General features: G+C 39.8%; 1 protein-coding gene across 2 annotated transcripts in view; it reads left to right on the top strand.

The window, feature by feature from the left end:
* The window catches only part of Drosha (drosha ribonuclease III), a 124,826-nt gene that overhangs the window by 99,245 nt on the left and 8,274 nt on the right, over positions 1-17,307 (top strand). For both annotated transcript variants that reach the window (XM_090332096.1, XM_090332097.1), the window contains exons 25-27: positions 3,790-3,834; positions 5,367-5,524; positions 6,795-6,900. In XM_090332096.1, coding sequence (XP_090188222.1) covers positions 3,790-3,834; positions 5,367-5,524; positions 6,795-6,900 — 309 coding nt within the window. The remainder of the gene's footprint in view (positions 1-3,789; positions 3,835-5,366; positions 5,525-6,794; positions 6,901-17,307) is intronic.

Raw genomic sequence — 17,307 nt, forward strand, 5'->3', positions numbered from 1 at the left:
GTTCAGGATTGCTATGACTGTTTGAGATCTTTTGTGCTTGTATGTAAACCTTAAAGTTGTTCTTGTTTCTGTGAAGAATGACATTGGAATTTTGATGAAGATTGCTTGATTCTGGAGATCAATGTGGCTCTTTTCAGAATATTAATTCTGCTAATCTGTATAGTTTTTCTATCTTCTAGTGTTTTCAGTTTGTTTCTTTAATGTTTTACAGTTTGCATTGTAGAAATCTTTTACTTCTCCATTGAGTTTAATCCTTATTTATTTATGTCAGTCCTGGGCTTGAGCTCAGGGCCTGAATATTGTCCTGAGACTTTCTCAAGGCTAGAGCTCTACCATTTGAGCCTCAGCACCACTTCTGTTTTTTTGGGGTTTTTTGTTTGTTTGTTTTATTTTTTTCTATGTATGTGGTACCAAGGAATCTAACCTGGGTCGATTCCTAGAGTGCTAGGCAAGCATTCTACCACTAGGCCAAACTCCCGGCCCAAATCTTGATATTTTAAAAAGTTATTAGGAATGCAATTCTTTTCCTGATTTCTTTTTCAGCAAAATACCACTTTTTTATTTTGTTTTTATATCCTGCTAGAGCTATTTGATGAGCTATCTTGTAGATATTTTTTAAGTTTATTTAATCTATAGTAATTTAAATCTTAAGCTTTTTGTTGGTTTCTTTTCTGGGTAGTTTATTGATGAGTGGGGTGTTGAAGTTACACACTATTGTATCCACACCCATTTTTCTTTTTATGTCCAGTAGTACTTGTTTCATGAAATTGGATGTACCAATGTACAGTGTGTATATTTTCTGTTTCACTTTTTTCTTTTCAGTTTTGATTTGCTTGAAATCATAGCCACTCCTCAACTTTTTTTTTTTCTCCTCAGCTAGCATCTATCACTTGAGCTACATCTCCAGTCCAGAATTTTACTGGTTAATTAGAGGTACTGTTTCAGAATTTTTTTTCCCTGCCCAGGCTGTCTTTGAACCACTGTCCTTGAAACCTTTGCTTCTGGAATAGCTAAGATTACAGGCATGAGCCCCTGGTGTCTAGGTGGGTCTCTCCCCATTTTAATATGCACAGTAGCTACCTTCTTTTATTCTTTCTAATTTTGGCTTGAAGTTTATTATGTCACAAATTAATATAGTGACTTCTTTCAGATTTTGTTTGTGTGATTATCATTTTTCACACTTTCTCTTTGTCTCTTTGTTAGTAAGGTGAATTTATTGCAGAAAGCAAACAGTAATCTGGTCTTTTATTCATTTAGTCAATGTGCATCTTAATTGGAGAGTGAAGATTGTTTCCATTTAGGGTTATTATTGAGCAGTATGTATATGTATTAACTTCTGCCTTATTCTTAGTAGTTTGTTGATTTACTGAGTTAATATTTTATTACATTCTATTTTGCTAATGAGATATATTCTCTCCTATGCTTACTATATATTTCTTCCTCTTCTTTGTGTATACTATATTCCTTCAAGTACAGTTCTGATGTAGAAGTCATGAATTGCTTTAGTTTATGCTTAGCATTCATGGTTTTTATTTCTCACACGGACTTTTGAGGATAGCTTTGCTGAATAGAATCATAATGTTTAGCAGAAACTGTTTTAGAACTTGAAACATATCATACCATGTAGTTTTGGCCTTTAAGATTTTCACTGTAGTTTTACCTCTGTAAGTAACTTAAATTTCCTCTTTTGGACATTCTATATCCTCTCTGTGTTCTGTACTCTTGGCATTTTTACTTAGAATTTGTCAGGGAAAGGTACCATTATAGTCATGTCTATTTGAGGTTCTATGTTTCCTACACTAAGATATCCATTTCTTTTCCTAGATTTGGGAATTTTTTTTGTTACACTTTCATTCAGTGGTTACTTTGATTTTGTATCCTGATCCCTTCTTTTATACCATAAATTCTTGAATGTTGACATGAATTTTTTATTTTCTTTTAAAAATTGCTACCTGATATAATAATTCTCTATGTCTATTTTCAATCTCTGATGTTCTTTTTTTTTTTTTTTCCTTTTTTTTTTTTTTTCCAGTCTGGAAGTTTGAATTCAGGGCTTGAGCATTCTCCTTGGGTTTTCTCAAGGTTTGTGGTCCACCACTTGAGCCACATCATCACTTCTGGCTTTTCTATGTATATGGTACTGAGGAATCATACTCAGGTCTTTGTGAATGCTAGGCAAGCAACTCTACCAATAGGCCAAATTCCCGGCCCAATCTCTGTTATTCTTTCTTCCACCTCATCTAGTCTATTGGTGATGTTTTACACTGAGTTATTGTGTTTATTGTTTACCCCCTCCCTCCCTCCCTCCTTCCCTCTTGCCTTCCTCCCTCCCTCTTGCCTTCCTCCTTCCCTCTTTCTTTCTTTCTTTCTTTCTTTCTTTCTTTCTTTCTTTCTTTCTTTCTGTCTGTCTTTCTGTCTTTCTTTCTCTCTATCATTTTTCTTTTTTACTTCTCTCTCCCTTTTCCTTCTCTTTTTTTTCCCTAGAATCTCTATCTTCATGTTCACTTTGTTACTTTTGTTGTTAAATTTTTCATTCAGATCTTGAATTGATTTCTTTAATTTATTCTTGTTTGTTTGAATCCTCTTTGAGGTCATAAAGGGCTAGCAAGAAAAAAATATTAAGGTAGAAGTAATAATAAATGAATGAAATAGAAGAGAAGCCCAGGGAAAAGGAAAAAAAAACAAGAAAAAAACAAAAATAATTTAAGGAAGAAAAAAAGTTAAAAATCAGATCACAAAATAAAGAAAAACTAAATAAGTAAAAATAGAGTAAAAAATACATAACAGAATAAATTTTTAAAAATAAAGGTTAAAAAATCAACAGAGTCTTGGACAAACTTCTTTCAGGGTCTGCCAGTATGGAAGCATGTTTGGTGGCAGGAGAGTGAATGAGATGTTTCTGGAGTTTCTTATACCTCCTGTTCATCACTGAGCCTGGTGCTCTAGTCAGACTGAGAAAGCTATATGGTCCAGAGTGAGCTGTCAACTTCAGAGCTAAGTTCAATTAGGAAGTTTTCCTTTGTGTACCTCTGCTAAAAACTTCACTGAAATGTGTTTCCCTTTAAAGTAACATTGTTACTCTCATTTATTGCTGAACCCTAACATGAAGGCCAGAAAGTAAAAATGTAGAGGCCTCCCAGGATCCAAACCTGAAGGGAAACCACTGTACTCTTATAGACTTTTTCATCGTAAGGCCTCTGGGTTTAACTAAAGCTATTATTTCACACAAGAAAAACAATGCTATCTGGCTGTTTTTAGTCATGATTGGGAAATCCCAAGTATACATCGCATACATTGACTTGTGTGACCTACTGTAATGTATAATCTCAGATGTCAGTTTACTAACGTGATACAGTATATTTCCCATTTCATTTCATAGTAATAATGAAGTAGTACCTAAAAGAGAAAGCTATTGGGTGTAAGTTTTACTTGCAGAACGCACATTGGATGCACATTTCTGGAGAACAGTAAACTAGCAGGGATGAAGTGAACAGCAACTTAACCCAGACTATTAGGTTAAGCAAATGTGTAACTTAGTTTTAAAAGATGTCTGTGACTTCTGGAGAAGGAGGCTCTTTTTCTCCCTAGCTTAAGGCTAATTAGAGTAGCTACAGGCAGTTTGAGTGGAGAATACAGTTTAAAAAATTAGTTTGCTAGCGCTATTGAATTTGCAGTAAGTGGAATCAGCATCTGAAATAGTTCAGTATTTCAATAATGACATTTTATTTAGTACTTTCAAGTGTATTAAATGCCTCCCTTGAGCACTAAAGGTGACACTCCATTTTCTAGGACCTGCGAGAAGTCTGGCTCAATTATCCTCTCCACCCACTCCAGGTAAGTGTGATCTTCCTGTCTGCAGAGAGCTTTGTAACCCCAGATCTTCCTTTACTTTCCTTTGCCTTTCTTTGCCTCTCTCACTTAGAGCTGTATTTCCTTTCAAACTAGGAAATCAGGTAGGAAAACTTGGAAATCAATAGAATTAATAACAAGGGGCACCCATGCCTTGTGTTCATATGGTTTGGGGTGTATGGGGCTGACCTTCCCTCACAAAGCAGAAAGATTAGAATTACTAGTCCTATCACCACTGCCAAAACATGCTATGTAACACATAGTGTTGCAGGGATAACGATGTGGAAGCCAGTCTGGACTTATTTTTAAAGGAGAACAAATACTCAATTAACATTGCTAAGTTGTAAACTAACTTGCATTTTAGGAACTTGGACAGTTTTAACTCAGATTGCATAAAATTTACTGCAGACTAAAAATTCTGTACAGTATGATTACTTTTTGCTCAGGATTTAGGGATTTTAAAAGATCTACACATGGTGACATGCTTTTTATCAGCTAAAAATTCTCATCATACTTTGTTTTTAGTTGTCTTTGGAATGAATGCATATGTATACCCATCTACACATATCTTTATACTCAAATATGTATAAATAATAAATGAGACTTTATAGTAATAAATGACATTAAATCATAATACTTTGCATGTGCATTATTAAAATAGTAATAATTGCCCAAAATTGTTAAAAAGGTTCATTTTATTGGCACCTTTCAGTTGCTATTTGCTAATTGTTACAGGCTCATTATTATGGACTGCCACATACCCAATGGAACCTCCTTTGTAAGCGAAATTCAAGTTTAGAAAAAATTATAATAGCTATATTTTATGTTAACTACATATTTGAAATTTATTTATTATTATTGTAGAGGTGATATACAGAGGGGTTATGGTTACGTAAGTCAGATGAAGAGTGCATTTCTTTTTGAACACTGTCACCCCTTCCCGCACTGTCTCCCAGTGCATCTCCCAGATGCTTTTTGCTAAAATAGTTTGGTGCTAGAGGACATAGAGTAGTCAAGTTGCTCTAAAGTAGTGGGTGGCAGTCCCCAGACCAGCATCACCCACATTCCCCTGAAACTTGTCAGCAATGCAGATTGTCAGTCCTCACTCCAGACTCCAGGGATGAAGCCTTACCCTCGCCTTTCACAGCCCTGCCAGTGTTCTCCTGAATGCTAAAGTTCGAGAACCACTGCTTTACTAGATATGTATATTCTCCACCAGCTGCTTTCCAGCTTGAAACTTCCTTGGAGAGTTAGTCTAATGCTAGGGATTTTGAACTATCTGTGTACAGTACTTGGCCTTGAAATTTGATAGAAGATTGGAAAATATTATTTGAGCCTTCTTTAAATATTAGGTTTGTTTGCCATTCTAAGAGATGAGAAAGAAGCTTCCATGTTGTATTGGCATTTCAGAAATGTCTGCCCATGGGGGATGAAATTTTTCACTGCCCTAGAATTGATAATTATTCTTGTAACCACACACTACACATTATTTTTATTTTCTTTCTATGTTCCTGTAGCTACAAGAGCCAAATACTGATCGACAACTTATTGAAACTTCTCCAGTCCTCCAGAAACTCACAGAATTTGAAGAAGCAATTGGTGTCATTTTTACTCATGTTCGACTTCTGGCAAGGGCATTCACATTGAGAACTGTGGGATTTAACCATCTGACCCTGTGAGTCACATGTACTTTTGTTGTTCCAGCCTGAGCATTTAGAGGAGACGGTCCCAAACCTTGGGTCCACCCTTCAAAGGGATTGGGATTTCAAACCTATTACTAGGAAAGTCACATGTGAGACAGGTGACTAGGCAGGCAGTGACATGGGCCAGGGATGGCTCTAATCAAGTTATTTTTTTATTCCATTAACATATATCTTGTTTCTTGTTTAAGGGAAATTTAAGGAAGTAAAACCTTTCTGGAGGCATATTAAGATTTTAGGCTTTGAAAAGCACATGATGGTTTCTTTGTAGTGATTGAATTTGCCATTCAGTGGGGGCCTGGAGTATGGCCTAGTGATGGAATGCTTGCCTAGCATGCACGAAGCCCTGGGGTTCATACCTTGGAACCACATACACAGAAAAACTAGAACTGGCCCTGTGGTTCAAGTGGGAGAGCACTAGCTTTGAGAAAGCTCAAGGACAGTGCCAAGGCCCTGAGTTCAAGCCCCAGGACTGGCAAGGAGGGGGTGGGGGAGGATTTGCCATTCAACTATAAAACAGTCATAGTCATAACCAAGGAGCATGGCTGTGTTCCAATAAACGTTGACACTGGCCATTGGCTGGCTTCAGTCCTCCAGCCTATGCTCTCCATGAATGATTGGATAACCTAGACAAGTACTTACAAAAATAAGAAAAATTTAGGCTAAGCATGTGGTAGTGTATTTGCCAAGCATGCATAAGACTGAATTTGTTCAACAGCACCAGAAGGGTGGGTAGCAGAAAACAAAAGAAATGAAGCAGAAATTGTTGTTTTTTAAATACTATTTTTGACTCCCTTCTCCCAAATTAGATAGTCTTAACTATGTTTAAACTGTAAAGATTAAGGATTCTTGTAGGTTTTTGTTTTTTTTTTAAGATATCTTTAAGCTGCATTTCAGTTTTGAGTAACAGAGTATGTATGTTGCAAATATAACTAAAAAAATTCTTGGGCCCTTGTTACAAGACTTTATTTTTCAACTGCATTCAGCTTCTGTCAAGGTTCTATTTACCAGTCTTTTCTTTAGCTGTTGTCTAATCTGTAGTAAGTGATCATTTTGCTCTTCTTTAAAGCTCAGCCTGTATGAACTCAGAGCTCTTTTTAGTTGAGTGTCCTCAGGGAATTTAGTTTTGTGCTTTAAAGCAAAATGAACACACTGCCTCTTCAAGTCATGATATCTTAAAAGTTCTATCATTGTTTTCCCTTCCATCCATAAATGCTTATCCGTTTCTCCACATTGATATTTCAGAGGCCACAACCAGAGGATGGAATTTCTAGGTGACTCCATCATGCAGCTGGTGGCCACGGAGTACTTATTCATTCATTTCCCGGATCACCACGAAGGCCACTTAACTGTGAGTTTGTGTTTAACTTCCCTCTCCAATCAGACTGCCAGAAGAATGGAATACATATTTATGGATTCAGTGGCTTAGTTCTTGATGATGGTGGTAGTCATCTTTTTGTTGCTGTGCCAAAACACCTGAGGAAAACAAAGGAGGATTCATTTATTTTGATTCATGGTATCTGGGGTTTCAGCCCACGGCCAGCTGTTGCCATCGATTTGAGCTTGGGACAAGAGGAATATGGCAAGGGGATGATGGGAAGGAAGCTGCTTGCCTCATAGTGACTGTAGAAAGCACTGAGTAAGAGAGATGGGCCAGGGATAGGATCTACCTCCAAAGCCATACCCCCAGTGGTGCCTCTGAGTAGGCTTTCCTAATAGTCCATATAGCTATCAACCCCTCCATTAATGATGTTAGTGCCCTCAGCATCCTCATCTTTAACAGCGCCTCTGACTAGGGGCCAAGCCATGACAGATGAGCCTTTAAGGGGGGACATTTCTTTTTCTTTTTTTTTTTTTTTTTTTGGCCAGTCCTGGGCCTTGAACTCAGGGGCTGAGCAGTGTCTTTGGATTTTTTCAAAGCTTGAGCCTCAGCACCACTTCCAGCTTTTTTCTATGTATATGGCACTGAGGAATTGAACCCAGGTCTTCATGCATGCTAGGCAAGCACTCTACCACTAGGCCAAATACCCGGCCCTGGGGGGACATTTCTTATTTATAACATATTCATAACAGTGACTATAGCTGCCTTGGCGTTGTTCATTTTATTCTGATGAGAACTCATCGTATGTTCTTTGATTTAATGATCATCTTTTCTGTGCAAGACATTGACGTAGGCCTCATGAGGAAGCAAAGATGAGCAATACCAATTCTGTTTCAATGAATTTTAAAAACCACTGGGTGCTGGTGTCTAGTGCCTGTAATCCTAGCTACACAGAGCCTGAGATGTGATGATTGTGTGGTTTAAATCCAGCCAGGGCAAAAACGTCTGTGAGACTCTGATCTTACCACCAAAAAGCTGAATGTGGAGCTGTGGCTCAAATAGTAGAGTGCTAGCCTTGAGTAGACAAGCTCAGGAATAGCACCCAGGTCCTGGTTCAAGCACACCAAAACAAAGAACAAATAACAGCATTACTAGAAGAGATTAAATTATAAGTAAATGATTACAAATAAGAATACTCTGATACTTTATATATATATTTTTGTATCTATGTGCATAAATATGCATTATTAAAAGTATAAGTAGAATCTGTTAGGTATAAAGAGGTAGATAAATTGTTGCTCTTGTTCAGTTTAGGGAACGATTTCTGTCTGGCTGTGGAGTGGAAAGAAAGCCACATGGGTATGATGGTGTTTAAGCCTTTAAAGAAGAAGGGTAGGGGTTGTGCAGTGGTGTTCCACTCACTGATGGAACATACGTATCATATATATTTATGATCATATACATATATGATCATAGTTGAATGACCCATATCTGGCATTCAGTTGGTATAACACGAGGAATAACCTTGGGACAGTCTCTTGAGAATTGGGCGTGGGGAAGGCAGGTGTTTCATGGGGCAACAAAACATAGTGGGACCCTTTAAGGCCTTTGTTATGTTGAAGGCAGTAACAAGGCTTTGCATCTTTATGATGTTTTTATACATGATTTGCTTTGAAAAGAATTGAATCTTACTTCTGCAACTGTGAACCCTAGAAATAGTGTAAGTGAGACTTAAATATTGTAATTAGGGCAAACATGGTGATTTTCCTATGTTTAGGTGTAATTTTTTGGTGAAATTTCTAAACCCAGCATTCATTCACCCAGTGAGGCTTGAGCTTCCGCTGTGTCCTCTATACTATAAGCTCTGAGGAATCAGTGGTGCTTTAATTTTAAATTAAGTTGATTACCATTTCAAGTTAACTACTTTTAGGTAAGTGTTTCTTCTTGAATTGCTATTAAATTCTCAAGGAAGCATGATTCTTCCTGAGGAATAAACCTATGTTTCATATCTTACTCAGAAAAAACAGTAAATTCTTCATTCAATACTCTCCATGAAGGAACAGACTTTGTAGGTGTTAAGAATCATTGCCCAGTGCTGGTGGCTCATACTTAAGAATCCATACTACCTCAGGAGGGTGAGATTTGAGGACTGTAGTTTGTAGCCAGCTTGTGCAGACTCTTACCTCTAATGAACCATCAAAACTCTAGACATGGAGCAATGGATGGAGTGGTAGAGTGCTACCTTAAATGTAAAAGCTAAAGGAGAGTGGGAGGCCCTGAATTCAAGTCCCAGTACTAGCACACCTACAAAAAAGAGGTGGTTGTTCTGAAAACAAGCTCAATTCCAACCAGCTCCACCAACCAGCTCTGCATTCTGGGTTTCCTCCTTCTCTGTGTTAGCATGCTCTCTACAGGGTTGTCCTGTTCTTTGCAGTTAGTAAACACTCAGTAGCTCACTCCTGGGCTGTGTCACCTTCTTCCTAGTGTCTGTTCCAGCATCTGTCCCATGAGTGTCAGCACTTGCTGGCAGAAGCAGAGCTCGTCAGACCATCTGTGTCCTGAGCTCCAGCTCCAGCTCTCTTTAGTGGTTCTGCAGCTGCCTCCTTGTCCAGGCTTCCCCAACAGCACATCACCTACCCATTGTTGTGCATTGGAAACCTAGGGGGGCCTTTGATTTCTTCCCTCCCCTCTCTGCTCTGTGTTCCAGTACACTCACAATCCTAGCCATGTTCTTCCAAAGTCTCTCAACTATATCCTCTTACTTCCTCTCCTCCGTCACCTATGGACTATTCAGCAACTTAGCTTGCTTCGATCCCTATGTTCTGCATAGCTGTCAAAATATTACAGGAGGATTACAGAGACCCTATTGGAGGGAGGAAGTAATGTTTATGAAGTTAAAAAGGACAGAAATCTAGGTTCTAGTTATACAAAGCACGAGGCAGTACAGCACAGTCCCACAGAAGAGTGGTTTCTTCAGTCTGTGTTTCTTCGCTCTCTCTTCCCCCCACCATCCCTCCCTTCCACTCTCGACCAGGATGTATGCTGCTCTTTGGAAAACTTGTCATTGATGCTCTTGTAGGCTTTTTTTCCCCCTTTAAATTTTTTGTGCTTTTTTGCTCAAGGTTAGCACTCTTATCAACTGTGAGCCATGGCTTCACTTCTAGTTTTTTGATGGTTAATTAGAGATGAGTCTCATGGCCTTTCCTACCTGGGCTGGCTTTGAACTGCTGGCTGAGTTTGTCAGATCTCAGCCTCCTGAGTAGTGGGGATTACAGGTGTGAGCCATAAGCACCCAACTAGTACTGGAATTAAACTCGAGTCCTGGAAACTGTCTCTTAGGTTATTTTTTGCTCCTGGCTGGGACTCTTACCAATGGAGCCACATCTCTACTTTACAACATCTTAGTGGATAATTGGAGGTAAGAGAATTTTCTGCTTAGGCTGATTTCAAACCATAATCCTCAAATCTCAGCCTCTTGAATGGCCAGGATTACAGGTGTGAACCACCCAGTACCTGGTGCTTATGGACATTTTTATACGCTGCATAGTAGGTGGACAGTCTATGCCTTCAGACTGTATACTCTGTCTAATGAAGGTATATTCTAATATTTAGATGCATAAACATACTCACTGCTTTAGTTGGTATACATAGTTTACATAGTCACACTTCCATGGGAATCCAATCTGCTTAGGGAATTAAATGTCAAATTATCAGGCAATGAAATATAATTACACAAAGTAAGCATTCAAAATGATTCTGGAGTGTTGAGTATGACAGTGTCTGTAATATATCTGCTGTTACTGGCTGCTTCACATTTCTTCTGATGACAGTTTCCTTTAGGGAACTGTGTTAGTCAGACTTCTGCATTGCTATGACAAACACTTGAGAGAACAAATTGAAAGGAGAAAAGATTTATTTGGAGGGAAAATTCTTAGTTGAATTTCTAATAAGCATTTCAAACTTAATATGCCCAAAGCGAAACAGTTTTTCCCTCTAAGCATACTTCCCTTTCAGTGTTCTTATATCAGTAAGAATCATTCCATTGGGCTGGGAATCTGGCTTAGTGGTAGAGTGCATACCTAGCATGCAGGAAGCCCTGGATCAGAATCCTCACTACCGCATATGCAAAAGTAGTACTATGGATCAAGTGGTACAGTGCTAGCCTTGAGCAAAAGAAGCTCAGGGACAGTGCCTAAGCCCTGAGTTCAAGCCCCATGACTGGTGAAAGAAAAAGAAAAAAAAAGAGAGATCATTCCATTATACTATAACTTTTGTCTGACAACCTGTGATATGTTACCTTCTCTAGTTATATACCTGATTACTTCCAACTCAAGCCTCTTATTCTTTTATCTGTTTATTCCTTTCCCAGTCTACTTTCAGCACAGAATCTAGAGATTGTTTGATGGGAAGCCAGATGGTAACTCTTGTCTGGACACATGCTCACTATCTTTTGTATTGAGAGTAAAAGGGAAAGTTAGTAGGGTCACCTTACAGGACTTGCCTTCTTGCTGCTTGCTCTAATTTTGTCTTCTAGACTCATAACCTTAGCCTCTACTAGGTTTCCGTAGGAGACTGGACCAGCCCTCTCTTGGGGCCTTTGCATGTGGTAGTTCATCCAGCTGCAGTGTCCTCTTGGTTGTCTATAAAGCCAAATCCCTTCAGCTCTGACCTCAAAGCCATCTTAGCGATGGGGACTTTTTTTTTTCCCCAGTCCCGAGGCTTGAACTTGGGGCCTGGGCACTGTCCTTGGGCTTTCTCAAGGCTACCACTCTGCAACTTGAGCCACAGCGCCACTTCTGGCTTTGTCTGTGTATGTGGTACCAAGGAATGGAACCTAGGCTTTATGCATGCTAGGCAAGCACTCTACCACTAGGCCACAATCCTAGCCCCAGTGAGGCCTTCTTGAACCCACCCTACTCAAGGTCCCTAACTGAGATCCCTCCCTGAGACTGAAACTTCATTTCCATTTTATCTTTAGGAACAGAGTATCTGTTTTACTTGTTAGAGGGAAAATTCATATCAGAGTATAAACTCCATGACAGAAAGGGCTTTGATCTACTTTCTTGATCCTGATCCTGGGTGCTCTGGAAAATCCTGATATATCCTTAACCAGGAAATAGGACTTGAATGAATGGCCTTTACATCCCAGTATAATACTTTCCTGTTGTTCTTCAGACAGTGACTCACGAAGGAGCAGAGTTCTGGGTGTCTGGCTCTGCCCACCTACCCAGCCTTATGACATGTCCACTTCCCAGTGTATACCAGCCTGTGTGATGTTTCTGCAAATCCCGCCTGCATCAAGCTTTTGTTGTACCTGCTTTTCTACCTGGAAACCACTGTGTACCTGATCCTCTCTTTCATCTGCCTGCTGTCTCAGTAGAATGGAAGTTCTGTGAGAGCATGTCTCTGTTCATCTCAGCTAGGCCCAGCAGCCCCTGACCCAAGGGATGTGCTTAGTACAGAAAGTAGTAAAGTGTAAGTTTTACAGACAGCTAGGTCATATGGAGAGGGCAGAGGCATTGCCCCAGCAAGCACTTGGTGTGTTGTTCTAGGTGTAAGGGAAGGTACTAAGAACTCACATTTGAATGACTTAAGGACTGACATTAATTTAAAAATGTGGGAAGGATTGCATATTGCAGCTGAAGTTGCGTGGGGAGTTTGTTAAATGAATAATCATGGTTAAAGGGACATAGTAAATCAGATGGGAAAGCTTTAGTTAGCTTTTAGCCTGTCAGTCCCTCGCACACTTGGTTTACAAGAGAATAATGACAACTGAGCTGATAAAAATTGTGGTTTCCAAGCTTTGAATGCTGATGAAGACAAATGTACTGCTCTGTAAGTAGATACTTAAAAAGGCCTATTTGGGCTGGGCGCTGGTGACTCATACTCTATAATCCCAGCTACTCAGGAGGCTGAGATCTAAGGATCCTGGTTCAAAGGAGCCTAGGCACGAAATTCCCATGACATTCTTATCTCCAATTAACCACCAGAAAACCAGAAGTGGCGCTATAGCTCAAGTGGTAGAGCTTTAGCCTTAAGCTAAAAAGCTCAGGGACAATGCCCAGGCCCAACAACAACAACAAAAACCAAAAGGCCTACATGTGAGGGAGTGCTGGTCAGATACAATTGTCTTGGTATAACTGAGTTTAAATTGAAGTATCAAGGAACTTTGTATTCCTTTTTTTAAAAAAAAAAATTATCCTTAAGTTGTTGTACAGGGTGTTTCAATTCTATATGCCCGTGTCATTTTATGAATACAGTGTCTTATCAGTATCATCCCTTCTCTCATTTCTTCCCCATCTCTCCCAACCCTACCCATCCCCTCCAGTTGCCTGGTCCATTTTTCGCATGTGTACACTGAATATTATTGTGTTTGCCCACCCTCCCTTTCTCTGTTTGTTCCCCACCTTCTCTTGACCTCTCCCCATTCCTACCTGCTGACAATTCATGTTCTAGAAGCCTGGTTTTCATTTTGTTAAACTGAAGTTCTGCTGCACGTACGGAAGATTTTGGTTTTAGGATGCACCTACCCAGTCAGGGCAAGATAACTAGGAGTATGTCTCAAGGAAAGGAAGAGCATCTACCCTCATCAGAAATGCTCATCCCATAACGCTCACGAATTTTCAGCTTAGGAGTATTCTCTGAGCTAGACAGAGTTGCTAATCCCCATGCCTATTCGTTGTAAGGCATTGTGCCCAGTGGTGACATGCCCTAGCAAGGTGAACTGGCAGAAGTTCTTGTTTGCTTTTAGAGGAATGACTTGGGATAATGAGAGGCAGTGATCTCATCCTGCCCTGCTAACAGCACTGAGTGTACATCATCCAGACAAGTGGGAATCTTATCTGAGAGATCTCTTGGAGAAGATGGTTTCCCTGGCCTCCCGCTGAGGCTCTCTGTATCTGACCTGTACTCTTCTTGCTAGCATTTGTATACCTTTTCTTCAATTATCATGGGAAATGGAGACTGTCTGGCTACCACTCTTGGTATAATAGTCCTGTGTGGCATATCACTGTCATTTCTAATAGTGTATTCTGCTTTCTCCCATGTTCTTATATGAAAGCCCTCCATATAAATCACAATCTACCTAGTTTACGCTAGATGGCCCTCTTTCATAGCTCATGTCCCACAGCTGTGGTTTCTTTCAAATAAAGAATGAATAAGGAAGTTAAAGGGAGAATACCAATATATGTATTTGATTTAAACAAGCAAGGCTTGTTCTTCTGAAAATTTAAGTGTCAAGCAATTGTGAAGGAGTGCTCTGCTGAGACAGTGGGAAACATACTAGAGTCTCAAAAACTTCATTTGAGACTGAGGTTGCTTTTCTGGTCCTGACATTGCACAAAGGACCAGCATTTCTTTGCATTGTTTGTAGAGAACCTGACTAGTTTTGTGTGTGTGTGTGTGTTTCTGGCTATTCATATTAAACTTCTTTTGTTTAAGAGAATGTTAAATAAAGGATTGGTAGGATCAGGTTGCTTGGTAAAATGGAGAGCTTGGCTGGCATGAGGGAAAGGATCTAGAACATTCTGCATTGAAATCAAATCCAGAGGAATTTCTAGAACCCAAGCAATTCTTAACTAATAATGAGACTGCTTTTGTAAACAGAAGTAGGAGTTAGCATTTCAGATGCGTTTTACAATTCTGTCATTGTCATTTGCACATTGATTTGTTCTAATCTTTATCATAACCCTGTGAGGTGAGTACCACTTGCTCCATTATACAGTTGAAGAAATTGAGGCCCAGAGAAATTAAGTATCTTAGCATATAGTCACTTAGTTAGAACATGACACAAGTATATATACTATGTTATCACTCATCTCTTTTGCCATCCCTTGGTTATCTCATATTGTTACAATTTTTCACCTTGTTATCTGATAGATTTTATATGTGCTTAATTGGTTATTTTGAAATTGGATGGGGAAGGGGGGAAATCAAGATAAGCGGGAGGAGTGTGGGAGGGAAATGGGGACCATGTCATGAGAAAGGGTATCAATGTTTGTGAAGTTATGCACCATCTATCTGGTGAATATAATGTAACCTTTCTATTAATCACAATAAAAATGATCTCGGGCTGGGAGTTTGGCCCAGTGGTAGAGTGCTTGCCTAGCATGCACGAAGACCCAGGTTCAATTCCTCAGTACCACATATAAAGAAAAAAGCCAGAAGTGGTGCTGAGGCTCAAGTGGTAAAGCTCTAGCCTTGAGAAAGTCCAAGGACAGTACTCAGGCCCTGAGCTCAAGCCCAGGACTGGCAAAAAAAAAATACATATACATACATATATATATATATATATATATATATATATGATCTCTTAAAACAAGGCATTATTTATACAGTCTGATAACTATGCTGTGTTCATTTTAGTGTTTGATGTTTCTTTTCTAGATTTTTACCAAAAAACAAGCAGATAATTCATCGTGATATATATATATATACATATACATATATATTTTTTATCATATGTCTTGCCTCATCGAAATTGGGCCACCAGAACCGCTTCTGGGATTCTTTGTCCCCAGTCAGAAAAAGTATAACTTCTTCCATCACCGGCCATCCTTGACAGTATCAGCCCACTCCCTGGGCTTTGTTGCTCCTCAACTTACCCCAGTGGTCATTCTGTAGTGTCCAGACCCTTTCATATGCCCCCATGGTTCCTGAACCCCGTCCCACTAACATACTTAGTCTTTTTCACATCAGAGTCTTTGTGTATCACAGTCTGTGAATGTGAATTTCTTTGAAAGCAAGTGTCAAGTTCCATCCGTAGTAATTTGTACTCTTGGTTCTTAGAAGAAGCCCAGACACTGGTATGTGAGAAGTACCTTGACTGCTTGGTTGCAGCCAGCTGTAAAAGGCTTTACTTAGGGTCAGCCTTTCTGGAAGCCAGGATCTAGATGAGCATGTGTGTACCTTGTGCTGGTGCTGCTGCCTGCACAGTGCATTTTGGGCCCCTGGGATCAAGGCCTTCACTTTGCAGTAACAGGGTGCTGTTGATCCTTGGGGGATCTACAGTTTTCAGCTGTCAGCCTTGTGAGGGTTGAAATCCAGCCCTCATCCCTGGCCCATGGAACTTCAGCTTCAGATTTTCCTCCTATTGATCCCTTCTAGATCCCACTCAAATAGCAAGGCTGCTGAGAAATAAAGTTTATTTCTAGAACAAGGATAGAATTAATGTTTAAAGAACCACCACTTCAACTTCTGTGTTGAAGTAAAGCACGAGGTCTCGTCTCATTTCAACTCGTTTTCCAAATTTAGACACACTACAAAAATGTGATTGAATAATAGCTGTCTTCTCCCTCTCTGACTTTTGGTTCGAGTGGAGTTTGGGGTAAGAATGTAGAGATCTCAGTTTCTGCTCACTAACCCTGCTGCTTTAAAAACTGTCAGGGATTGTCTTAAATAAAACCAGGGACATGTCTGCCTCCATTCTCCTCTGCCTTCCTTCTTGGCTGTCAGACAGCATTACCGCCCAGCAGTTGAGTGAGGAGCCCTGACACAGGAAGGTGGCAGCTGTAACGAGTGACCTGTCATCATTTGTGGGCCTTGTGCCCATGGGGCTTGTTGGTCCGGTGCCTGCACGCACTGTACACATAGCCTAAGAAGTTCTTTCCCTTCAACTAAAGCGTCGGTGCTGAGGGCACCCAACTTGCTCAGCACAGTGATTTTCCTCAGGTCACCTAGCTGCCCATTGCCTCCCTCCCATCAAGTAAACCCCAAGTGATATTTCTCTTCCAGTAGAGTACTCTGTAATTACAAGATATTAGGCTGCTGGGCTCTTTATTCTCTGGGTCTTATGTTTGGTCTTTTTAATTTTGAGCTGCTCGGTGGATATTAATTTTAATGAACCACTGGATTGAAAACAGCATGGCGGTAAGTGGAGCACAGGAGGCAGAAGGAAGTAAAGACAGGCGAAGAGTAATAGTCCAAAATTCAGAAACAAGCATAGCTTATGAAGATCAAGTTGTATTTCTGCTTCATGAATCATTGTCAGGCAAATTAAGAACATATTGTTTCTTATTTATTTATTGTCAAGGATTCAATATCAAGCACTGAGGATAAATCTTGATTTTCATAAGCTTTATTGGTACTGCAGCCACAGAGCATAAAACTTGCGGAAATGGAATACCAGGGACTCACGCCGCTTCCTGCGTCTCTGGTCCTCATCATCAGGAATCCTAGGACCTGTTACACTGTTCTGAGAAAAGCTGTCATTTTAGATGCATTATTCTCCAAATCTTAGGGATTCCTTGCTCTTGAACCTCTTTCCTGGCCTCCCTCCTATCCTCTCTCTTCATGAGGGTTAAATGACTAAACCAGGCTTGTTCTAGGGGGCTTACTAACTGTCATGAGTGGATTGTATGGTTTTGAGTGGTTCTGAGTACTGCTGTTTGAATTGTTCTTCTGGCTCTCTTAGCTCTCTGAAATTCATAGTCAACATTT

Source organism: Megascapheus bottae, chromosome 4 (assembly GCF_031878675.1).
Source record: "Megascapheus bottae isolate mThoBot1 chromosome 4, mThoBot2.hap1, whole genome shotgun sequence".
NCBI classification, from domain to species: Eukaryota; Metazoa; Chordata; class Mammalia; order Rodentia; family Geomyidae; genus Megascapheus; species Megascapheus bottae.